Raw genomic sequence first — 27,052 nt, 5'->3', positions numbered from 1 at the left:
CTCTAACATGTTAAAATTTATGAAAAGGTTTTTCAGTTTTCTTGAAATAAACAAAAAAATCTTAGTTGCATTGTTATTTTAATTACGGTAAGCGGTTTTCAAACATGCTCCAACATTAGATTCAGCATTCAGTATATTGCTATAAAAGAATCAGAAAATTGGCTGCCAAGCGAACATGTTTCTGTGCTGGCCTGTTGTGACTGCAGAATCTTTTTCTCATTTTTGAATCTGCCTGCTATTACAGACAAGCTGATTAATTTTCTCCTCTGGCTTTAGTACTGTTCAGCTTATCACCATGGAGATCCAGATGGAGGGAAACAGCACTTTCAACTAACTAAAGCTTGTTGACCATCATAACCAATACTGGCTGCTGGAAAGTATTGCTTGTTTCAACAAATAGAAGAAAGTTTGGGCTATAATTTTGAAAACCTGAATGCATTGGGGATGCTTTAATTGGTTCCACCAGAAGAAAGAACTAGATACACAGGACTAAGCCTTATTAATCTTTCTACCAAATGCTTCATAGCTCTATAGCTGCCATCTGCACTTCTAATAGCTAATAAATTTGTTTATGTAAAACACTGGCTTTTTTCCATAGTTTCTGCTTCTCCACCTATTCTATGGCTGATTTTCTAGGCATGACAGATTCATGTATTGTGCTAAGCTATGATTTGTTCAATCATGTTTTTTGAACAGCACACAATTGGCTGAATTCATTCTAATGATGAATGAATGATTTTGCAAACTTCAAAGGGCTCATGCAACATTCTATATGAAAGCTAAACAAACATCATAATTGTTTACTATTGTTTAATGCACCGAATAGCACTAAAGGTGCACTTTCTTTCATATTATTCATTACATTTATTCTTCCTCTGGATTTGGATTTTATCAGTATAGATGTCGTGCTGTGCTTACTCCAGGAATGCCAGCTTGCAGTGTTGAAGAATTAAATATAGAGATCCTCGATGTAAAATAATAGGACTGCAAAGGCAGGTAGTTATCCAGTGCTTATGTGCACGGTTGTCATCTTCCAGAGAATATCCAATTAAAAAGAAATCCCCCTCCCTTATAAATTCCTGAGTCAGCTTTCCACAAACTAATAATGTTCAGGCACACTTGAGTTTGAACCTTCTAGAATTCTAGCCAGGTTGGCCAAAGAATACAAGTTGGGAAGATTGCTCATTGTAACCCTGGTATTGCAAACATAAACAGTAATAACTGGCATGGTGATATTTCCAGCTACTGTGGACAATCTTCTATTATTTTGTCAGGTTGGTTACACCCCATAACTACCAGCATAGCAAACAAAAACTCCAAATGATACTACAGTTCTTTCCTACAAGGAAATATGAGTAGCCAGTACCTTTTGCATACTGATAAGTATAACCCTTTGTAAATATCTGGAAACGCTTTTTAAGATGACAGATACAGCATTTTTCCACTGTCGTAACTGTGATATGGGGTTCCACTCTAGGAGACTGCTAGAGAAGCACATGGAAAAATTCTGCATTGGACGAGAAATAGCAATGAATATAAAATACCGACACAGGCAAGCACAGCATAAAGGGAAAGAGCCCAAGAAAACAGAAATGGCAGACAGCATGGTAAAAGGCATAACTTGATTTTTATTAATAAAAATTATTTTGAAGGTTACTTTGATTGGTCTGAAGATGAGAGCAGGAGATTGCAATATTATCGGTTCCAGGAACAGATAAACATAATAGAAAAGTACACTTTCAAAACATTTCCTGTGATTGAGGATAGGTTTGATAATGATCCTGAACTTTATGCCAACTTTTTTCTGATAGACTACTAGGAGATAAAATTGATTTGTTTTTGTATGCTGAATAACCACCTATATGATCACATCTTGTTTTCCTTATGTTGGTGATAACTGTTCCTAATAGTTTGCTAATATTTTCTATTGCTCTCCTTTTTTCTTTATCATGATATTAAGAATAATCAGTCAATAAACTTTAATTTAGGGTTTTCTTGGAAGCTACTCTTGTAAAACCTTTATTCTAGGGACCCAGATTTTCTATCTGAGAGTCTCCAAAGGAACAGTCAGTGGAGGAACCCATGGAAGTACTTGTGTGTTTCAGCTATTCAGTATAGGAATGCTAAATTTGTCATCAAGTAAAATAAGCTTTTTAAAATGTTTAGAAGAAAAAATGGCACAGGAATGGAAGAGAATTGTAGTACTGTTCATATACAGTATGTCTGTAATTATGGCACTCTAATGAATATGAGCCACCTTCTTGAATAGATTAATTTCATCCAATACTCCCTTATTGCAACCAAGCATTAGGAAAAGAGTAGATGCATGCATTTGTTTATTCTAGTAGTAGTAGTAGTAGTAGTAGTAGTAGTAGTAGTAGTAGTAGTAGTAAAAGAAGAAAAAACAAATTTCTAACTTCTTCTCACAAAATATTTCCTTTTCCTCTTGAACATAATATAGAATGACTACTGCTGGCTGGCAATTATGGGAGGTATAGCTAACATATAAAAGGCATTCCAATCTTCTTGAATATGTACACTGGTCGTAGAGTAATGATTTATTTTCTCTCTTGGTTGCTGGTATGTAACGGATCAACATTATCAGCTTCATGTGTCGAAGCCAGAAAGAGACAGTTTCAGATATGTCAAGGGAAATGGGGAACACGAGCAACAAGTCCATAATGTTAGAAGCTCCGATGATAATGGAAGAGTTTCAGATAACCAGGCCTTGAAGAAACTGACTGAAGAGGTAAATCTTTGTCTTTCTCATAGATGACTCTGCTCCTATCAGCTCATCAACCTCTACCAGAGTAATTAACCACTGACTTAGGACTTAGACATTTTAAACTGTGCTTTAGCTTTTGGATAATTTTTCAAATTTCTCCTACATAGTCCTACTACATGGTATTTCTTGGTAAATGAAATAAGTTAATAGTGTTCAAGTACGAATCTTGATATAGCAATAAATTAATTAGTGCGGGTTTCACCAACCTTTAGAAAGGAAGTATGCTATTTAGTAATTTTTCTATTTCACAGTTCCACAAATTGAGGATATCACTTGAAGGCACACTTCCAACATTTCGGACACTCCAGGTAGGGATAAATGAACACGAGAAACTTTTTGGGGGGCTGAAGAGAGATTTTGTAACATCACACATACATCTATGCAGTACTGCTTTTCTCTCGTTAGTCTAGGGCTACAGTTTATTTTGAAAATTATTATCATTATAGTTCCTTGCACAGTCAGCCAGATGTTCAGATTGGATTCGACATTTTTTTCCACCTATCAAGTCCTTCCCAAGGACCTGGGATAGGCAGATATAGATGTTTAATGGTGGCAAATTACAAGCTTATCACTATAATTTAATTATTATAATTATATTTCTTATAATTAACTGTGAAATGCAGAACCATAATTCACATAGTCATGATTTGGTGTATGTTAATTCCTAGACATTCCACCCAACATGGTCAGTGTTGATGGAGGTTGGAACTTAAGGTTCAGAATCTACCTTTGGAGAATTCCTTGCTCTTGCTGTAGGAGAAACAGCTATTTGAATCTAGTGTCTTTCTTTGACTCTTAGAATGAAAGCCAAACACCTCACCAGCAAGAACACTGTCAGCGTCATAGGCAAATAGTAGATGCACATGAGCGCCAGTTGGCTGATATCCAAGCTAGCAATCAACACCTGGAACAGCAAAAAGACGGTAATTTGAAAATTAGAGATTTTGCTGAATTATCACCCTTTTGTTCCTCGTCCAGGTTAAGGAGATAGTTGAATTGGAGAAAAAAGTAACAAAGAAGGATAAATGAGCTTTCATTTGGCCAAAAGTGTTTGAAACTAGCACACAGGGGTAATTATGCCATGTATACCACATAAGAGAAGGAAGCAGTTAGTGAAAGAATACTACCTCAATGGTGCTTGTACTTGATATTTTATGTATTGAATTTTCCAACTCCCAAAAGACAGAGGAGATTTCTGATCAAGAGCAGGTTTGTGTGTTGTGTATCAGAGTTTTTCAATCCAGAGGCAACAAATGATCTATACATGTATAAATTACAATTTCAGAAAAAAAAGTTCAAATCTAACTTTCACCCTAGCATGTTAAGATTACATTTCTGTGGTCTTCTTTATGGAGAACTATTTACTTGTAGTGTTGTCAAATGATTAAAACATAGGTATATATCTCTGATCTATGTAGGTGATAACAAGGCTGAGCCCGAGGGAGCATCATTAGTCATGATCCCTTCACACCCATAAGAGATCTGAATCTAGCCCACCTTGAATTCCTTCTACTCTTATCTCCCACTAATTTCCCTTGGCCGTTAGTAGTTCAGATTCTTGTAGAGAGTTCAAGCTTACAATATATCTTTATATCCATTTGAACTATCAGAATCTCCTGATTTTCCTGACATTTGACAATCTACTCCTTCAGAAGAACACATATATTAATGAAACATGCATAAAGTGTTCCTGAACCATACATTAATTGATGCAGCTGTTACAGCACTATTTGTTCCATTTTGTATTTACCTAGAAATTCGTACACGCCTGTCAGAGCTGAAATTAGGGAACTCCTCTTCATCTCAGATAGAAGAGTTGTTGATGGAGCTGAATACCCAAGAAAAAAACAACAAGTTGACTTTGAATGCCCTGAGGGAACAAGTGAAACTTCTGCAGGTAGCAACAGAGAACAGGTAAGACTCCAGGACAGAGAGCTCCGGAAATGAACACATTTTTTTCAAGATCTATATGACAATGCTTTAGTCCTTACCATATGGGACATAAAAGACAGTTCAAACCATATTAATAAGATTTGTCTGGATATCTGTAATATCACTGTTATAGTGTGTTTGAGAACATAAATATGCATCGCCAATGAACGGAGAAAGCAAAGTATAACACCCAATTCTCTGCTAAGGAATTCTGGCAGGTGAGGTCAAGGAGAGGAGCCTTTATCATTGTGGCCTCATCCTAACACTCTATCACCAAACATAAGAACTGCTCCCACCCTTTTAGCCTTCTGGAAGGCCATTAAAGTTTGGTTTTGCTGTTAACTTGGGGCCCGAGTTGCTCACCACTGGAGGTGTTGACAGAGTAAAAAGATCTTATCTCTGTGCCATCTGTCTCAGTTTGGTTTTTTTTTAATTGTTTTTAAAATTTTAATCTGCATAGTTTTAATATTTTAATATATTTTTTAAATTATTTTTCTATTTGTTTTCTAACCTGTAAGCCACCCAGAGCACCTTATGGGAGAGATGGGGCATATAAAACATAAATAAATAAGTAAAATAAATAAGTGACGCAGTGGCTCGGTGGCTAAGACGCTGAACTTGTTGATCAAAAGTTCGGCTGTTTGAATCCTTAGTGCTGCATAACGGGGTGAGCTCCCATTACTTGTCCCAGCTTCTGCCGACCTAGCAGTTCGAAAGCACATAAAAAATGCAGGTAGAAAAATAGGGACCACCTTTGGTGGGAAGGTAACAGCGTTCCGTGCGCCTTTGGCATTTAGCCATGCCGGCCACATGACCATGGAGACGTCTTCAAACAGCGCTGGCTCTTCAACTTTGAAACAGAGATGAGCACCATTCCCTAGAGTTGGGAATGACTAGCACATATGTGCGAGGGAAACCTTTACCTTTATTTACAATAAATAAATGTCTCCTTTTTCATTTTTAGAAGCAATCTGGATTCTGCCACCAATAGAAAGACAGATGGCACTGTAAATAAAATGGACGAGAATGCCATCTTCAAGTCTATGGTATTTCCAGCAGCTATTGGGCCCCTCTCTTCTGAGATACAGTGAGTTGGAAGAAGAGTTGGAAGGACATGTAACGTAACAGTTTCTGTAAACTTAGAATATATAGAGATGATTGTATCTTTAATTGTTTCTGTCTATAAAACTTTCCCATCAGTTAGCAAACCTGTATCTGCAACTCTTAAGGCCATTTCCTCTAGCATCACATTATATTGTGGCAATATAAAACTGTACTTTTCATGTTTCTTGATATGATGATGGCTGAATAATAATATAAATCATAAATTGCTAGTGACGAAATGTCCTAGATTGATTTTCTACACAAAATGTGTCTCCAATTGAAAAGGCAAACTTTTTACTAATTTGAGAATACTTAACTCCCCTCCAGTGGGACCAGTGAATTACCAAAACCCTATAGCAGCTGCATGAAATGCATCCTTTTCCATCATTTCCATGCCATGAAAATTTGCATATTTTGGGGGAATGCAACTATTAAATATATACAATAGTTAGTCAGGGGGAAAATTGTAACAATTCTTGATGATGACTGTTCATATCCCTGACAGGATGCTGTACCTGACTTACTTGCAGAGAGGAGGCAGTGACCATGGCATTGTCAGTCAGATGTATGAACTGCAGCTGGAGGCCACAGCGCTGGAAAAAAATAGCTCAAAGCCTGAACAAAGGGCTAGAAAGAAAAGTGAGCTATGTTTTCCCAATCAAGTTTACCCCAAATTTGGGTGTTGATCCTACACTTAAGTCAAAAATGTTTGCATCTCTCTTGAGCTCAGCAAACTCTTAACAGATAATCATTAGATTCATATCACATGCCCAAACTAAAACTATAATTTATATCTTCAATGGTTGGTGCATCCAAGACAGCAATCCAAAACCAAATAAAATGCAGTAACCTTAATGTGAAGTCTTAACCCAGTCTATGAGGAAACTCTTCCACTGGATAGTATGACCTTACCCGTGAAAACTTATTTGTTATGCATGTATGAATCTTTAAGGCGAACTATTGATAGATCCTGTAAATCTAAAACCTTAGCAAATGCTTTTTCCTCAGTCACAATTTGTAGTTGTCCTTGCTTCTGATTGACTCTCTTTCCTGTCTCTGCAGAATATGAAGATGATCTCAACTCAAAGAGTTTGGATGCAGAACTCTTGTTGGTTGAGTTAGAGAATCAACGTCTGGAAGATGAGATATTGAAAATGAAAATTCTGAAGGACAGAAGGAGAATGGAAAATGGTAGGGTTCATAGCCTTTTTTCTTAACTGAGTAAAGATAGTGGCCACAAAGCCTGCATTTCAGTCTTGGTTCACAAAAAGCTAAAGGGCAAATTACTTTCACAAGAGTTAAGAAGTCACTTTTATAATTAGAGGTTTTGGTTTATAGCAGGAGTGGCTGCCTGGTGAATTCAGGGAATTAAGTCCACAGGTCTTAATTACCAAGGTCCCTGGTTTATAGTTTACATCTTCAAATGGCAGCAATAAAGTGTGGGAATCAAGTTAAATATACCATCTTAGATAAATGTTGGCTGCACATTCAACACTTTTCTGCCTTGAAATGAAACAAAACAGAGGATCTGTGCGTGTATGAAATGGGAGGAGAAGAAAGGAAAATAGGGATACATCTCCTTTGATTCCTTTATCGCCAATGCCGCAGAATACCCTTTTTTGAACAGAAGTCTATTGATCATCTGAAAGGTCAAATCATGTTTACCAGTCTACCAATGTTCTTAAGATTGGTACGCCTTTGTCCAAAAATAGCTCAGTTGTTAGATCAGTAGGGCAGAGAAGGGATGTAAAGGAAATGTCCTGACTGTTCTTCAGCCCATTAAGAGCTCAGCTATTCTTGAGGTTAATCAAATTCACCAGAAGGCCTGAAGAGGGAAGAAGGAATGGCCTTAAGGGACAGGAGGAAGAACTGATACCAAGGCAACAGTCAGATAAAAGGGGCCTGAATCCTGGGCAAGAATGTAACAGGTGTAACATCTCAGACAAGCCCTTCCCCAGTTCACAGGAATATAAAGGGAAAGAGGAGGAGTGAATCAGACTTCCAAATTTCTATTACTATACTATAGTTTTACAAAAAATGTAGAACTGACATGCATGTCATTGGCTTCCTGGTCTAATCTACCTGACATTCAATGTCAGAGACAGAAAAACCTATAATCAATTACTTCCTTTATACCATGCAAGATTTACAGGCTTTAAATCTTGTCCTTCTCAATCACTGTTTTTCTAACTTAAAGACTCTCAAATGTTACAGCCTTTTCTCAGAAGTGTGGAGACTTTCCAATCATTCTGGAAGTTCTGTTCTACAATTTCTCAGATTCATTATATTCTTTTTCAAATGTGGCAACCAGAACTGTACATATAGTGTATTTCAGTCCCTTTTATAATAACCCCTAGCATTCACCTTTCCCACAGCTACTGCACATCTACATTGAGCTACCTGCTAGGACCCAAGATCTTTTTGTTAATTAGTTATAGACAGCTCAGAATCATCAACTGTATATAGGGTGCTGGGAGGTGCAGAGGTGTTCCTTATGTGCATTACTTTACACATATTAAACCAAATTGTTTTTGCTATTCACCCAGTTTAAAGATTAGGCCCAGTACTCTTCAACATCTTCATCAATGATTTGGATGAGGGAATAAATGGGGAACTCATCAAATTTGCAGATGACACCAAGCTGGCAGAAATAGCCAACACTCCAGAAGACAGGCTTAAGATGCAGAAGGATCTTGACAAACTTGAACATTGGGCACTATCTAATAAAATGAAATTAAATGGTGAAAAGAGTAAGGTTCTACATTTAGGCAACAAAAACGGAATGCACAGGTACAGTATAGATGATACCTTGCTCAGTAGTAGTAACTGTGAGAGGGATCTTGGAGTCCTAGTGGACAACCATTTAAATATGAGCCAGCAGTGTGCAGCAGCTGCCAAAAAATCCAACACAGTTCTAGGCTACAGAAACAGAGGGATAGAATCAAGATCACGTGAAGTGTTAATACCACTTTATAATGCCTTGGTAAGGCCACACTTGGAATACTGCATTCAGTTTTGGTCACCACGATGTAAAAAAGATGTGGAGACTCTAGAAAGAGTGCAGAGAAGAGTAACAAAGATGATTAGGGGACTGGAGACTAAAACATATGAAGAATGGTTGCAGGAACTGGGTATGTTTAGCTTAAGAGAAAGAAGGACTAGGGGAGACATGATAGTAGTGTTCCAATATCTCAGGGGTTGCCACAAAGAAGAGGGAGTCAAACTATTCTCCAAGGCACCTGAGGGTAGAACATGGGTGGAAACTAATCAAGGAGAGAAGCAACTTAGAATGGAGGAGAAATTTCCTGACAGTTAGAACAATTAATCAGTGGAACAGCTTGCCTCCAGAAGTTGTGAATTCCCCAACACTGGAAGTCTTTAAGAAGATGTTGATAGCTATTTGTCTGAAACAGTATAGGGTTTCCTGCCTAGGCAGGGGGTTGGACTAGAAGATCTTTGTAATCGTTTTCAGTTTTCACTACTCTGATTAGTTTGACGATCTACTGATTGATTTTGGCAGCTAGCATTGTTGCAGAAAATCACGGGACTCAGACTTTTCAGGATCAAGGAGAAGTTTTATTTGGTGCCAAAGGTTCAGAGAAAGCTAGTCAAGGCAAGCATTTAACATCAGAACAACGTTCTGATGGAGACATGCGTTCTTATAGTTCTTCAAAGTAGCAAAACATGGAAATATGCTAAATGATTTCTAATTGGCTAGGCTTCTTATTGCTGGGCCGAGAAGCTGATAATATCTTGTTTCCCCTTGTCTGGGTCGCAGGCAGGGGTGGGTTCCTGCCGGTTCTAGCCGGTTCACTAGAAGAGGTTCCACAAATCTAGCGTGCCGTTTAGAACCGGTTCCAGCGGTGGAACATCCCCTCGTTCGCTCACCCCCAGGCCCTGCCCATCTGGTCGCCACTGGTCTGCTCGCTCCCCCCACCCATCTGCACCATGTCTCTAAGAGCCCTATAGAGAGCCCTTGACTCTCTATTGCTGCCTGCTGAGGAGGTAAGCACTTTGCTGGCGCAGCTTTTGGGGCTAATGGGGCTTGGGTTTCCAGCCCGACAGCCCCCACCACTTCTGGACGTCTATTGCAGTCGCAAGGAGCCGAGGAAAGCGCAGAGAAGAGCGCAAAGTTTCTTGGCGCTCCGGGAAGCCGTGAAAGCGGAGAGGTGCGCGGCTTGGTTTAGCCTCCCTGGATGTCGCAGCAGCAGCCCCAAGCGCACCAATCTCGGTGATTTTCGCATCAGGGCGTGCTGCAAAAGGGAGTGAGTGAAGACCTTTTCCGGATTGCTGGTGGTGGAGGTGTGGGCTCGTTGCCCTGTGCTCAGCAAAGCAAATCCGGGGAAGTCCTTTACACCGGCGTCACTCACTCCCTTTTGTAGCACGCCCCGATGCGAAAAATGCCGAGATCGGGGCGCTTGCAGCTACTGCTGTGACGTCCAGGGAGGCTAAACCAAGCCATGTGCCTCTCCCAGCCGCTTTCGCAATGCACGTCCAGAAGCAGTGGCTGCAGCCTTTAAATAGTAGAGAGAAGCTGAACTTTTTCCCCTCCATTCACAGAGGAGCTGCGGCTCCCTTTATGCCCCCCCCCGTGGCCCCCTCCTTCTTGGGGGTTGAAGCACCTTTTGCTTTTAGCCATAATTGCCATCAGAGCAGATGTTGGGGGGGGGCAAGGAGGAAAGGGGTCCAAGAAACCCAGCACCTTGAAGAGGTATGCGCGGATGGGGTGATGGGGAAGCGGAGGAGAACTGGAGGGGATTCCCTCAATCATTTTCCTTTGCTCCCCTCCCTGGAGGGAAGACCAACAGGAGGCTTTTTGGGGGCAGGGGAGTGGGCTGCACGGTTTCCGGGCTGCACCCTTTTTTAAAAAAATGGTTGAAGTTGGGCCTCCATCCCTCTTGGAGCTCTGCTTGTCCATCTACAATAGATTGCCAGGAAAAAGAAAAGAAAAAGCAGGGAAGGAAGTCTGCAAGACGGTGGCAATGCTCTTAAATTGCTTAAGAAAGGAAAACCCATCCAGGGACCAATTCCCGGGTCTATTTTCTTTAAGGCACCTACCAGCGGACCTTGGAGACAGTTCTCTCTCTCTCTCTCTCCTCTCTCTCCCCCCCCTCTCTCTCTCTCTGTTTGTGTGTTTTCCCCAAAAGGTGCAGGGGGAGGGTCCCTATCCCTGGCCGTGCGTTATTCAAGATGCTGCAGTGGAACAAGAGAGAGAGTGAGGAGGAGGGAAAGAGGCAGTTGTCCTCTATCAGGCTTGTGCATGAGGAAGGAGAAGCTGCTTCTCTCCCCCAAACCAGCTGCCCTGTTAATTTGAAAATGAGCAATAAAAGAGAAGCATATTTCTGTACATAACACTGAGAAGCGTTGAGGAGCTGAGGAGTGTGTGTGTGAGTCAGGGAATTCCAGATCGGAAAGATTGTTTTGTATTCCAGTTAAATTAGAACTGGTTCTTTGTGAAGGATCTATGAGAATTTTGAAATATTGCAATGAGGCCCAAGAAAAAAAAATAAAGCAGAAAGATTTAATTAAAGGAGTAGAGAAAGAATGATAAAACATCCACTAAAGGCCTTTCTAATGTGTTTTCAATTGTAGGATTGGAAGTATTTGATTTACTGTATGATTTAATGTTGAAAAAGAATAATCTTTATCAGTATAAGTAGAGGGGCATTCTTCAACCTTTAATGCAGTTTGCAAAAATCATTGTAGTAAACTGAATACCACTGTAGAACATCATTTGTCACCAAAAATGCAATTTAATGGAGAGTAAAGTTGTATTTCACACAGGCAAGAAAAAATGTATAGAATAGGTCATACCTGACTCAACTGGAAGTAACTATGAGACTGATCTGTGAGGTGGAAACTTATCAAACAGATCCAACCTATGAATGAGAAATTTCTTGACAGAACAATTAGAGAAATGGGATGCCTTCAGAAATTGTGGGTATAGCATCACTGGAGGTTTTAAAGAAGAAATTTGTCCATAATAGTATAGGGTCTCATCTCATGCTTCCACAAGGCTTGGACTAGAAAACCTCCAAGGTCCCTTCCAACTCTGTTATTCTTTATAAATCCCTCCACTCAGTCTTACCAAGAGAATGGTGATAACCAATATTTGGAAATGTACAGCAGGCGGTCTTCTGATAGTAAAATCTCATCTTATTGGCTAGTATCAAGGGGAAGATGACTTTGAAAATGCTTCATCTCCCACCATAACATGCAAGACGAGGCGAAGACTGGCGGGGAGGGGAGGGGCAAGGAGAAGCCATGCCAGGTGCCCCTTCGTGTGAGTGACATCGAGTTGGCCATGCCCACCCAATCACATGATCTTACCTACCTAGTCACGGCCACCTGGTCACATGACCGCCAAGACACTCCCATCCGATCACATGACTGCCAAGCCACTCCCACCCGGTCACATGACTGCCAGGTCACTCCCACCCGGTCACATGACCATTGAGCCACTTCCATAAAACAGGCCACACCTACAGAATAGGTTCTAAAAAAATTTGAAACACACCACTGGTTGCAGATATCTTGCAGGAAGTGCTAGTGTGGTTGACTACGCTTGACTTGTGAGTGAGAATTGTAGATGAACTTGTGTTTTGACATTTTAAGCTTCCTGTTCTTCTACAAGACTAGAAAATTTCTTTTACTTTACAATAGCAAGGTGAAGGTCCTGGAGGTCCTCTAGGCCAACCCTGTATCATCTCACTCTTATGTCCAAATCTCACTCTATGTCCTGCCACAGCATGACCTTTTTGCTTGGGGTAAGAGTCTGCTGCAATTATATTGGCTCAGCCTTCCATCCTTCCGAGGTGGGTAAAACGAGGACCCAGATTGTTGGGGGCAATAAGCTGACTCTGTAAACCACTTAGAGAGGGCTGCAGAGCACTGTAAAGCGGTATATAAGTCCAAGTGCTATTGCTAGGTAGTCTTGGCATTCACTCTTGGTGTTCTCAGTCACTCCCAGAAACATGCTACCCCAATGAGTCTGCACAGCAAGAATTTTTTGGGGGTGTTAACTTTGGTACTCCCTATAGATTGAGAAAACTATGTCCTGTTGAAGGTGTAGATAAATGTTGAGTGATGCCAATCCAGCAAAAATGAAATAGTGCCATGAACTAACTGATGAAAAGCTATAACACCAAAAGAATAGACATAGTTATTTTCTGCTGGTTTATCTATTCATTTCTTATGCTTAATCCACACTCTCCAATTAGACCGGCCATCTCCACATTCTTTTGGCATTTGGAAGTGCTCTCATTGGATACAATGCTACATTAATGAGCTTTTTCGTTTTCATTAGGTTCTTTGGACTTAGAGCTGGACGATTTGCAACAAGAACATATGGCAGAAATGGCTCAGCTACATGCTGAGATTGGTAGGCTGAGACACAATATTGAAAGGAGGAAAGTTCAGTGGCCTAGAAGACGATCGCCACCTCTTCTTCCACCTCCTATAGCACCACCTCTGCCACCTCCTCCTCCTCACCTTGGACTTCCTGATCCCACCATTCTGGCTAGAAATATGGTAAGTGCCCTTTGGCTTGGGTAAATTTGAGAGAGGTTTTACAGGTATATAGAACACTTTGATCTGCAGGATCTGTATGCTTTTGTTTATAGTACATATTTTCTAACAAAAAAGGACAAGAAAACATTGCTCTCCTGAAAGCACAGAGAAAGTAGGTAGAGTTTTCTCAAGGATGGGACTTGTTTTTCTCTAAACCCAGCTGATGTCCATTGGATGGATCGTGAATCTAGCTTTTGGATGAAATTCAAATGTTGACCTCTAGCTTTTATGACAATAATTTCATATTCTTCCATATTTGTGATCACAACTCTGTGTGTAGTAAGGAAAGCGTGTTCTGCAAAAATGAGCAAGACACACAATCTATACAAAGGGTGACTGTAGTGCAGTTTTGCCCATATTTTCCTTCCTTCCTTCTCTTATTCCAATACTTTGCCTCAAGGAATATACAAGTAAATTTTGCAGTTTCTCTTTCCAACAAATTTGCTCTAGTATTGCTGACCGTTGGTCACTGAGTTGAAAAATCAGTGACCATCACTATTCACAATTACAAGTCTATATTTACAGATATTTTTGATTCAAGGGATGGCATGCCATAAAATGTGTTCAATGTTATATTGAAAAATACACTTACTAGCTACTGAAAGAGGAAAAAGAATATAGCAAGACATTTTTTGCATTTATATGATCATCTTAAAAAGTATTATGGTGCCAAATTTCAATGTGTCAGAACTTGCATTTAAGAACTCTTCCATGTGGCATGGTTCCCCCTTTCCAATCCTTGCCAAGCATCTTAAATGAAACCATCTAATCGTCTGAAATCCTGTTAACTTCTGAGCATTGAGAATCGGCATGAACCTCTAAGAGCCAGTCACTTTTCTTTCCTGCCAAGTTACAGCAAAGTGCAAAAATAATAATTCAGTCAATAGGAATCACAAATATTCTCTCAACTTCAGTCTCCTTGTGGGGAAAAGTATCCTATTGATCCTTAGTCTTTCCAGCAAAACAGTTGAGCTGCTCAGATATGAAGATATCAATATTTCTGCATATAAATTCCATTTAGAAGTGTAATTATCATTTCACACCATATTTTTTACTGCCAGGCATTCTTCCAACCTATTATCAAGGTTGTAGGTAGCACTGTAGGTCGTGTGTGTGTGTGCATGCATGTGGGGGGCAATAAATGTGGGCAATTAAAGGACTTGCTATTAATGCTTTTTCTTTACAAGGGCACTTTAAACAGTTCACCTGTGTGGAGTGAGCATCTCAGGGGTCTGATGGTGAACACAAGTGCATGGAGGGATATGTTTTACCACAATTTGTCTCAATCTTTCCAAACAGCAACATGATGGAAGATATGATGGTTTAGGTTAGGTTATGCTGTTAAAGAATTAGTTGGATTCTGCTGATAACATTCATCTCCTCTTTGTTATAGGACCCCATGAGATCATCTGCTACAGGAATAAACCAGTACTTTCTGGATCCCTCTGACACACTAGGACCAGCTCCATATGATCCAGTGTATGTAGAACTGTGACCTATAATATCCAATCCTGAGAGGCATTCATGCACATGGACAGAGAGACAGTCCTTTCTAAATAAGTTGCAGTTAGAATTCACTGCTGCATAAAATAATTGTTTGAAAAAAAAATCAAGTGGCCACTACTTTCATATAAAGTAAATATATTTATCCTTCGATTCGTTCTCCATCCAAACATAATAGTGATTTTGATCAAGATGTTTGGGTATGCTGATTCTCATCCAGCTCTACAGAAAAAGTAGCAACATGGAATGCTATGAATTTAACTAACTCTATTCTCTCTCTGCAGATCTGGTTTTGTATTATTCTACGATTTTCTTTTGGGGTTGGATCCTATGTTCTACCATGTTCGCCTGGTCTCTGGTTTATATCGTAATGGGCAGCCACTAGGGAAGTCCACACCTCTTCCTATTGTCTCCTCTGATATGGGCCACTCTTCACAGTCTCTGATGGACAGGCAAAGAGCATGCTGTGCCATCTTAGCAGCTAGACAGCCAGTCCCAAGGTGAGCTTCCAGGCTATTTCCATCATGTCACACCTTTCCTAACCAGCAAGTCTTTGTGTGGGAAGCCATTCGGTTGACAGTTCTACTATGGTGTTGTAACTGTATACGTTGTTTCTAAATTCTAGAAAAATATGTAGTTAATACCCTGTCTCCTTGAAAATAAGACTCCCCGGATAACAAGCCCAGTCAGGCTTTTGAGCGCATGCACTAAAATAAGACCTCCCCTGAAAATAAGCCCTTCCCAAAAATATTGCAACACAGCAGCAGCCATGAGGTGACCATACTCACTGCCTCCTGCACCTCAAAAATAATAAGACCTTCCCGAAAATAAGGCCAAGTGTTTATTTCAGAGGTCAAAAGAAAATAAGACCCTTATTTTAGGGGAAACATGGTAGCAATACAATACAATGCAATACAATACAATACAATAGTAGAGTTGGAAGGGACCTTGGAGGTCTTCTAGTCCAACCCCCTGCCTAGGCAGGAAACCCTATACCGTTTCAGACAGATGGCTATCCAACATCTTCTTAAAGACTTCCAGTGTTGGGGCATTCACAACTTCTGGAGGCAAGCTGTTCCATTGATTAATTGTTCTAACAGTCAGGAAATTTCTCCTCAGTTCTAAGTTGCTTCTCTCATACATAGCAATATGTCTATAGAGATTCTCAGTCATCCAAGTCATGGTTGTCCCAAAGGTGCTTTTTTTTTCAGGAGACAACTGGACTTTCTTGTTTTTCTTTGAAGACATTTTCACTTCTCATCCAAACTCTGACTGGATGGTAGGGAATGGAAGGATTTATATTCCTTGCAGATGACACGCTGTCTGCAAATAATATAAATCCTTCCATTCCCCGAGCTGAAGAAGCTTCTTGGATGAGAAACGAAACGTCTTCAAAGAAAAACAAGAAAGTCCAGTTGCCTCTTGAAAAAAAGAACCTTTGAGTCTTAGTAGCAGTACAAAGTAAGGTTAAAGGCTGTCAGAGTAAACTATTGAATAATATAGTATTGCTATTTAATACTTCTAAACCTCCAACTGAGTGCCAACTACTGTCATTTCTGTTCCATGGCTATATTCATGAGGTACCATGGATTGTTTAGTATACCTTGTGGTAATGTCCGGGCTTTCAGGCTAAACACTGCTAGGCAACTGAGCTGCTTGCCCAGTAGGAGGGAAAGAAGGGATGCTTTGAGATGGCCCTTTGCAAGGTATTATTTTAACATGTCAGATTTATTCTAAGACCTTTTGAAAACCTTGGTGCGTTTGCACTGGGAACAATATATAGTTTAAATGTGCACAAAATTGCTTTTCTTCATCCAGTTTCAGGTTTGTTAGATTCTGCTTCTTCCTATTTAGGAAGCAACTTTACACTAACTGTGTATTTTCTTAACAGTCATGGTCTCTATGCTATAGCACACTATACATCAGATCCTTCATCAAAAGTAGCCATATTGCTGTGGATTTCCTGTGTTTTTCAGAATCCTACCTTCAACCTCCATCAACCTTGTAGCTGAGCTTCAGGCCTCTGGAGGATTTGATGTTTATGGGCAGGAAATCCACAATTTGTCCCCCAGAGGATGGGCTAAAATCAACATTTTTGACCACCTGCACCAAGTAATGAGTGGGCATTGGAAAGTTCCTATTCGCGTGCTTCCTGTAAAGCCAGGTCTTACTGAAGAACAGTTGAATGGTGTGCCTCAGGTAAGAAGGAATAGAGCAGAGCAGAGCAACAACTTTCCTACTCAAACAATTATTGTTTATAAAAAGGTATTCCAGTAGTTGTTCATATCCAGCCTCTTAATATTTATTGTGCTTGTGATTTTATACAGATTCTCTGCCAGATCTCATCAATTCTACCACTGATTCTGAAATTGATTATTCATTCTAAGAATATCTAATCTTTGACAATATATCAACTTATATATGCTCAACTCATCGTGTTTGCATTCATCTGTCTGTTCTAATCATATAACATTTCCTTTAACTTCTCAGGTTGGCAAAGCTGAGCTTTATTTGCGGCTGGTGAATGCAAGAGATGCTGATATGCAATCAATGGCTGATATCCAGCCTGGCAGAGCTTCCTTATATAAATATCCTCCTACAGTGAGTTGGACCCTATAATTGTCAATGTTGTCATGTCACAAAAAATATAAGCCAAATGGGAACAGTTGGAACAGTTAATTTCTTTTGCATAAAATTTATTATCTTCCTTCTAAATATTTATGCATGCTCAAGTATGCTCCTGATGCTGTAACTGTAACCCATTTTTGTTTTGGCATTTTAAGCATGTGTGGATGTGAATTTAAATCCTAGGGATCCAGCTCGAAAGCAGAACTTATCTGAGAAAAAAAATCACACGCATATCCAAATTCATAGGACAGATAGGAGGATGCTTTCCAGACATGGTGTCAATCCAAAGTGCCAAGAGAGTCAGATTGATCCAATATTTTTAGCTTAGTTAGCAACTATCCCAGTCATACGTTCTTTCTACTGGATCTAGCATCACACAATCCCAAGAACTGGGTCAAGAACTACCATTTTGGAGAATGCAGAAGACCCAATCAAATCCTCTAATCCCCCTAACTGGTACTGCAAATTTCTGTGCTAGGAAAAGACTGAAAGATTCTTTAGACAGTGAGCCCTTCCCTGTTTGCCAAAAAGGCAACAACAAGCATGACTGAACATTTGCTTGGAAAACATAAAAAGCATGTGCTGAGACAGCAAACTTGGTAGTTGTTAGTATGGAATGAGAAAACTCAAAGTATCATTCTGTTGGACCATGGCTGTATTCAGCAATGAGGATATCTAGGAAGCACCTACTATAAAAATAACCTTTTTACTGTATTATTTTTTATCACTTTTCGAGGGAAGAAACGCTAACAAACTTAAGGTAGTAAACTTGGGGGGAAAAACCAGCAACTCCACATATATATTTGAAACAATAAAGTTGTAAGCTCTTGAGCAGAGTTGCAATCTTCAGAGTTACGGAGCATTGGTCTGTTGCGGCAAAGGTAACAGAGTACTTTGAGAGAAGGAGACCAGCTCCAGAATATTTGCAGTGCGCTCTCCAATCGACCTGCTGTTTACAATAATAACCTTCTTGTGCTCTCTTCTCTCCTACACAGGTGTCCAGTTCCACAGCGCCTCCCATTGATTTCCCTCCAACCCAGCATTCTTTCCATCCTGTCCCCACCAGCCTGTCCTTTTCTGCTTCTCCTTACACTGGTTTAGTTGACCCTCCTCCTAATCAGGAACAGTCTGTCCAGCTTAAATCTAATAAACGGTAAAAAAAGGAGGATTAACCCTTTTCTTCCTCCAAAATTGTCTTTCCTTTCAACTTTAAAACAAATCAGCATAGAAACATAGCTCCCTGACCTGTTTATGGTTTATTTAAAAAGCTGGTTATATATACATTTTAAAAATTCTTTCTAGTAAGACATATATTTCACTTTGTATTCAGCAGTTTGGCGACTAGTCAGTACACCTCAAAAGTAAATAAGCATTATTGACATTTCAAATCTTAATGGCACGCCCATTTCTTTGAGCTAAAAATCAGGCAGTCTGGTGAAGCAGTATTTTTTTTCAGATTAACAAAAGGGCATCAGCCTTTATGCGCTCCAGCACACCATCAGAGGCGTGTATAACTTGATGGAGGATTTAAGTAGAGATGTGATGGAGAAGACAAGGTGATGATGCAAATTGGGTGCTATACATATTACAAGCACCTTTCAATTCAGTACTGTGCTAACATACCCCATTGTTAAGCTCCTTCACCTCACTTTTTATATCTAGCTATCAAGCACTAAGTCCCATCAAATTATGTGAAGCTCACTTTCAGATAAATAGGCTGTAATTAGCCCTGCTATTTGAAGAGATAATTGCTGTGTAAAATATTTTAAACTGTTAAGCAAAATTTATTATTTTTTTAAAAAGGTCTCTGTAATGTACTAGTGGAAATTTATTTATTTCTTTGACTTGTTTGCTGCCCGTCTCGTCTAAAGGAAACTCTGGGCATCTTACAAACAAATGTAAATAAATAGTCTCCTTATCAAACAGTTGTTATTGGAAAACTTGTCATTTAATATCCATAGCTATGGTTATGATCAGTGACCAGTGTTATAAATTGTCTGACTGAAAAAAAACACCACAGTGACATACAAACAAAAAAATATCTAGCTGAATTCCTGAGGATTTAAATAGAAGTTTCTAATGTTAGCTCATTCTAGATTACTCTGAGTTTAGCTTGTTTCTTCTTTGTGATTTACTCTTTGTTATTGCTTTGGGGTTTGTTTTGCTGTGCCCAATAGTTTTTCAAATAAATCCAATGATTAATTGATCAATTACTTGTTTTTTCTTCTCATGTCCTTTCCCATTTCTCACATTGTAGCTCTCTATACAGCCACATCATCAATTACCTTTCACTGTCCTCTCTGCTCTTTAACATCCAAATGGGTATGTAAACTGGGTTTCTTAAAGAATCTTCTGGACTTTAATGTTGCACTCTGTTGACATTCAGCACACACAAAGCCCTCCTTCCTTGTCCCCCTTCTTCCATTACACTATTTTCCTGGCTGTGGCATTGGCAGCACCTAGAAACAGATCAGAGGCTTCTCCAGCCTATTCCAGGTAAAAATTCAGTGTGATTTGGTTTTCAGATTGATTATCTTCTCTCTCTGTATGCAGGAAGATTTTTTTCCTTAGGTGTTTTTTTTTGGTGGGAAACTATTTTCCCCTGGGGCATGATAAAAGATGGTGCATGCTATTTCATGAGATGTGGAAGAAGAATATCTGAGCTAATCAGCATCTAATAATTCCAACAGAGCTGAAAAAATACCCCTAAGTCCAAATGCCCAGCAGGGAAACTGCAGGCAGCCAAAAGCAGCACGACTGGGAATCATTCTTGATAAAGTGAAAGGTGCCCCACCAGGCAATGGGGCCATCCGACTAACAGGTTACCATCATAAAACTGGTCAGGTAGGTAGTCAGTGTGTGACTTTATCATTGGAACTGATTAGCCCTTAGTTTATTGAACTGTGGCTTACTGAATTAGCCTAAAGGCCCAAGTTCACTCAACACACTGCCAACCACATTTTAAATGTGTTCTAAAAAACTGAATTTTAAGGTGGCATAATATTCAGTTTCAAGATGCAAGAGCTTGCCAGTTAAATATAAGTTCATACATCTGTATTTTATGTCTAGGTGTAAAGGAATAGTTAATTTAGGTAGCCATTGTGATTGTGAATATCGTTTTTACGGTAGTTCTTTTACAGTCAAATTTATTCTTTTATGTATAGTTTAGGCATGTTTGAATTCTTGTTGCGCTTAGGCATACCTAGGAGAGTTGGCTCAAATATTCCTACACCCTAATTTTTCTATGGGAAAAAGGCATATTTCATACATTCAAAGGACACGCTCCTTGCTATCTTTATGGACTGAAAAAGATGTCTAAAATCCTGAGATCTATTGCCAGACAATAGACATATTGTATTGAATAGAGGAAACAATTGGACACAAGATAGTTTCTTACATTGGCACCTATTAGAATATATTGTCAACGCAGCTTGTGCAGTGCCTGAAACCTAGCCAGAAACAACAAGGGCTACGAATTATTGTAATCTATATGTAAGTGATTTCAGAACAGCTGGATTGATTATCCAAAGTCCATTACGTATATTTGGCTATAGCATCCCTCGTGTTTTGTAGTCTATAATTCATGTTATTAAGCTTTAATGCAATAGAATCATCCAAGGATTTGACTCAAATGTAAGAAATGTACGAAATGATTTAAGCAAGGAGATGGACTGTATTTTTCTTAACCCTTTCAGGTGATTTGCACCAGCAATTCAGGATTTAATTATTGCACTAATTTCATCAGATCAGACATCAAACACAGTTATTTCATATTTGGAGAGGAACAGGTATGCAGAAGGTTCAGGTTGTAAGAATTATATTTCTACAGGAAAGCTTTACACTACTCCAGAATCAGTTTTGTACTTTTATTACTTTATAAGTAACTCAAAGTAGTGAACATAAATAATGTTCCTTTCTTTTCCGATTTTCCCCACCACACCCCTGTGAGGTGAATTGGGATAAGAGTGAGTGACAGGCCCAAAGTTATTCAACCATTACAGCAAACTTACACAACCTCCTCTGTTTAACAACTACCCCAATTAATTCTCAAGTCTTGCTAAAGGCATTTCTTCTTAGTCTGCAATGTTGAAGCTTTGCAGAGATTGTTGGTGGGCATTTTCCCATTGGTGAGAATTTCCAATTCTGCCTCTCTGTTTTTAGATCTCCATTCCCCATCATGTTAAGAGATTCCTCTACAGGCATGTCAATGGTTGTAGAGCTCTCTCATAGCAACTGCTTGGAGTTATTTGCAAGTCATCATTATGCACAATATGTGCATAATGGGGTTGTCACAAAGAAGAGGAAGTCAAACTATTTTCCAAGGCACCTGAGGGTAGAACAAAATGCATAGGTACAGTATGTGGTACCTTGCTCAATAGTAGTAACTGTGAGAGGGATCTTGGAGTCCTAGTGGACAACCATTTAAATATGAGTCAGCAGTGTGCAGCAGCTGCCAAAAAAGTCAACACAGTTCTAGGCTACATAAACAGAGGGATAGAATCAAGATCACGTGAAGTGTTAATACCACTTTATAATGCCTTGGTAAGGCCACACTGAATACTGCATTCAGTTTTGGTCACCACGATGTAGAAAAGATATGGAGATTCTAGAAAGAGTGCAGAGAAGAGCAACAAAGATGATTAGGGGGCTGGAGGCTAAAACATATGAAGAACGGTTGCAGGAACTGGGTATGTCTAGTTTAATAGAAAGGAGGACTAGGGGAGACATGATAGCAGTGTTCCAATATCTCAGGGATTGCCACAAAGAAGAGGGAGTCAAACTATTCTCCAAGGCACCTGAGGGCAGAACAAGAAGCAATGGGTGGAAACTAATCAAGGAGAGAAGCAACTTAGAACTGAGGAGAAACTTCCTGACAGTTAAAACAATTAATCAGTGGAACAGCTTGCCTCCAGAAGTTGTGAATGCCCCAACACTGGAAGTCTTTAAGAAGATGTTGGATAGCCATTTGTCTGGAACGGTATAGGGTTTCCTGCCTAGGCAGGGGGTTGGACTAGAAGACCTCCAAGGTCCCTTCCATCTCTTCTATTGTATTGTATGTGGAAAGGGAAGGAATATTAGCAGGAGTGGGCTTCAAAATTTTTAGCAAGGGTTTCTCTGCCTGGTTGCTGGTTGGGCATGGCCATGATGGGCATGGCCTAGTCGACCTCCTGCAACATGGTGGGGGAGTTGCACTCCCCGGGCTCCAAAGACTTTCCTCGAGGCTCCGGGAGGGCAAAAACAGCCACCACAGCTCCAGAGGCCCTTTGGAGGCTAGAAACGGTCCCATTTCCAGCCTTCCCGAACTTCTGGTATGCCCGCTTTCCACCCTCCCCGAGCCTCCGTGCGCACCCTGCACTTACCTGAATCCAAAACGGGCCATATGGGGACTCCTGGGAGGGGTGGGGTGGGCGGGGCCAGCCAGGAGTGGGATTTGGGGTTTCTCCAAACTGCACAGAATCTTAGCTACAGGTTCTCCCGAACCCCCAGCACCCCATATATTAGTAGAAGGATATTTTCTGTTGGAGAGAACACTGAGTGCTTCTAGGTCTGCAGCAGTGAAGGCAATGATAAACCAAATTGTTTTGAAGCACTCCAATTGTTTTAAACTCACTTAACAAATGTCTCACATAGCAACATGAATTTTGGGCTCAATTGTGGTCATAAGTCCAGGAGTACCTATATAGATTTTGTGGTAACAAATACCTATTTAAAGAAACGATAGAAGGAAAGGGTGGATAATGGCAGATACATTAGAGCCATACATTTTTCTACTGGACATTGTAGATTTCTTTTGATCTCCTCTCAGGTAGTATTTTGGGATGTTATGCCACAAGAAGATATGATCCTTGTTGCTCGCTTTTATCACTGCCCCAAAGGAAGGGAAGCATCCGCATTCACGGACAACAAACTCACCTCCCATTATCCATCATTAGGGAGTGAACAATGGTTAGCTGCCTGGGCTGTGTTCAGACTAACCAAGCGGTTTGAATCCTGTGAAGTGATGTTTGCAGGTATGTGGTTGGTTTTTTTAGATATCCTGAAGCTATGATTGTCTTCAGGAATCAAGATTTTCATGGTGCTCCTCTCTTATAGCAATACAATTGTTTGCACTCTGCCTTTATAGGTGCAAAGAAGGAAGAGGAATCCAGAATGACTACATGGAATATTGGCACTCATACATTATCTCTGTATCAATGTCCTGTGCCACCTATAACAGTTTTGCCCACTGTGGTAAGTCCCTCTAATGTAGCATGCCAAAGTTTAGTTTAGGAAATAGTAAAAACATTAAAGTTAAGATAGTTCCCTCCCCTCAAGTGTTAAAAAAATGTAATATTCACATTGTGCAATGCAACAACTTGGTTTGCTTTTAGCTTAATGTTAACTAAATTAAGAGCCATGGTGGCACAATGGTTAGAATGCAGTATTTCATTATTGCAGGCTAATTCTGCCAACTGCCAACAGTTTGATCCTGACCAGCTCAAGGTTGACCCATCCTTCCATCCTTCTGAGGTCCTTAAAATGAGGATCCAGATTGTTGGGGGCAATATGTTGACTGTAAACTGCTTAAAGAGGGCTGTAAAGCACTGTGAAGTAGTATATAAGTCTAAGGCTATTGCTAGTGCTAAACCAAGCTATTGTTTATCAGCATGATTTACAACTTTGTGTATTACAAAAGCCTAGTATGATTTAGTCAGTAAACAGTAGATTGAGCAAAGATGTACACAATATGGCAGTCAATTGTAAAAATCCAGAGATGGCCCCAAATCCTATTATTACTTCCACATTCTTAATTAGCCTATTTCAGTAGTGTTTTAAACATTAAACCATTTTAAAAGACATGTTTTACAAGCCATAGATGCAATGTCCCATGTGTTAGAATCAGTTGATTTAGTTTTCATTCTACTCTATGGGAATGCTGTGTGTCTTAGTCAAGCCTTATAATTTCTGTCTTTACTTTAGCCAGCAGAACACAAGATGTATGGTGATGCTACTTTGAGACTACACATCTTTAGTACCCAAAAACCTGAGCTGCCTTTCCCACCAGAGTTATCAGCCACACTTGATCCTACAGAAGCCTGACTTCATGCAGGGGCTAGAGGAAGAATATAGTACTTTGCTGTTGTAAATTAAAATGGCTGGGATTAATCTACTCCAAACAGAATTGGTAGAAGAACCCAAAAGTTAGTTTTGGTTATCTTTCAAATAACATGGAAAGTAGGTGTTTTTCTCCAGATGTGCCTCTGCAGTATAGGAACTACTCAACTGTGTTCACATGTATTCAATTTGTCTGACAATTAAAGGGGTTTTATTCATCATCTTTGAGGCTTTTGTTTCTTTGTTGTGTTTTGCAACCTTCTTGGATGAAGACATTTTCTGATCTAGAAGTTACAGATAAGTTTATTGATCTAGGATTAATAATCTACCGTATGAAAAACTATCTATCTATTGAGCAGAGCCAAAAAGAAGATACCTTGGAAAGTTATCAATCCAGATTTATAATCATATATGATTTATAAATGATACTGTTCACTCTGCTTAGGAACTAGAACTGCAGCTAGTAACATCACAATAAAGATTGATTTATATCATTCTGTGTGATCAAGGTAAATAGTATTTTAATACTGTTTCCCCCTGATTTTTTCCCTATTGCATTCTTTTTCCTTGAGTTAAATAAATTCCTATTTTTGCGAACGTAACTACCACGTCTTAGAGTGGAATATTAATATTCCCTTCCAAGTCATTTAAATGTATTTCTTACCATCATATTCTGTCTTTTTAATACTTAAGATCTTATAACTATTTTCCATCCATTGTTTTCTTTTAGGCTAATGAAGTCCATTCAATGGGCTTCAGGACTAAGTGGATTTGAACTGAAATCTGAGATTAATTTTAAAAAATAGCTTATTTGTTTTTAATGAGGGTGTGACATGGTGTAAACATATTTGCACAGGCAGCCCAAAATCTATGTTGCAATGGATTAGTGGCCTATTTATGAGTTTGTAATAAACTATATGAAAACAAGATAAAGCAAGATGCTAAAAAAACCTAACACATCTTAGTTTGGTCTTGTTTAAGGCACCAGACAAGAAACCAGGAGCTTGTGAGTTCTAGTCCCACTTTAGGCATGAAAGCTAGCTGGGTGACTTTGGGACAGTCGCTCTTTCTCAGCCCAGTGTTGTTGTGGAAAAAAATAGGAGGAATGTGTTGGATATGTTCCCTGCCTTGAATTTATAAAAATAAAGGTGGTATAAAAATACATCTGATCACTTCTTCCAGCAGCAAAATTCCTCCACAGGTAGTCCTTGAGTTATGAAAATTAGGATCTGAAATTTGAATGTTGAATGAAGTTGTCATTGAGATGCCCCTGTGACCGCTCCATTAGATGGCAATCCTGGGTCTCCCATTGCAGTTATTACGCAATTGCATGTGTGTGTGTGTGTGTGTGTGTGTGTGTGTGTGTGTGTGTCTAAAGGGATGGGAAACCCCTGGTGTCACTGGCATGCAGAAATCTGCCACGAGCAGGGAATTCCTGGCCTTCTCATCCCATTATGCTGAAGGATTCGTTCCCTGTCCCATGATTCCTGGATCTTTTTACTTTTGCCTTTTTCTCCAGCTGCTGACAGATATGCCCAGCTGATTTGAGTCACAATTGAAAGCTAGCAACAGGATCTTTCTTAAGGCTAGAGCAAGCTTCACAGATGGGTGGGGAGAGGCCCAGGTCTCCTGATGTGGTGCCATGGGAAGAAGTAGCCACTGACCATGCCAAAGCAGTTTTATGCATGTTGGTGGGCTGGGTGGACAGCTGAGATTGGGGGCGGGGGGGGGGTATTGCAGTATCTCATGAGTGTAAAGATGTGCTACCATGCATCCAAATTCTGATCATGTGGCCTCAGGCATTTCAATGGCAGCAACTTTGGGCAAAAATCATAACTCCATTGTAATTTTGAATGGCTGTTGAATAACCATTGAGGACTACTAATGTGGCACCATAAATTAGATGGATAGATTTGGCTCCCTTAAAAGGAACTTACATTAAATTCAGCACTCTTTTCTTACCATAGAAACCAGTCTCTTCAAGTAGTATCTTCAACTAAGCTCTCATCTGAAGAGTAGATTTAACTAAAGACTTAGCGTATTTTTCAGAGTATAAGACGCACTAAGATTTTGAAGAGGCAAATTATAAGTTTTTGCACTCTGCAGACCTCCCCAAAACGGGCCCATTTTTTTTCAAAAAAAAGACATGAATAGCCTTTAGGCGGCTTGTAGAGTGTTCTTGGGAGGGGGAGCAAAAAAGGGCCCATTGTTTGTCACAAAAAGGGCATGCATAGTCTTTAGGAGGCTTATAGAGTGCTCCTGGGGGCAAAATTGAGCAAAAAACTGCCAGCTTTTCACTCATTTCTGCCCTCCCCAGCTCCCAGGAGCACTCTGGAAGCCTCCTAAAGGCTATGCATGGCCATTTTGGTGAAGGGGGCAGGGTTTCGGGAGGCAAAAATGCATCGTATACTCCGAAAAATATGGTAATTTCCTGAA

General features: G+C 39.8%; 1 protein-coding gene across 1 annotated transcript; it reads left to right on the top strand.

Annotated features, from left to right (window-relative positions):
• Nucleotides 1–1,367: 1,367 nt before the first annotated feature.
• On the top strand, nt 1,368–24,819 carry CCDC17 (coiled-coil domain containing 17). Its single transcript, XM_081949129.1, has 19 exons — nt 1,368–1,607; nt 2,606–2,749; nt 3,037–3,093; nt 3,585–3,708; nt 4,540–4,699; nt 5,682–5,804; nt 6,327–6,460; nt 6,884–7,012; nt 13,128–13,351; nt 14,784–14,869; nt 15,178–15,393; nt 16,870–17,092; nt 17,384–17,494; nt 18,517–18,674; nt 20,212–20,365; nt 21,217–21,309; nt 23,328–23,532; nt 23,646–23,752; nt 24,482–24,819. Exons 1-19 carry the CDS (start codon nt 1,422–1,424, stop codon nt 24,599–24,601), a joined length of 2,754 nt encoding a protein of 917 aa, XP_081805255.1. The 5' UTR covers nt 1,368–1,421; the 3' UTR covers nt 24,602–24,819.
• The last annotated feature ends 2,233 nt before the right edge of the window (nt 24,820–27,052 follow it).

This window comes from Natrix helvetica (assembly GCF_964273705.1).
Source record: "Natrix helvetica genome assembly, chromosome: 3".
NCBI lineage: Eukaryota > Metazoa > Chordata > Lepidosauria > Squamata > Natricidae > Natrix > Natrix helvetica.
The sequence above is the reverse complement of the archived record's forward strand: the minus strand, read 5'-3'. Positions and strand labels throughout refer to the sequence as shown.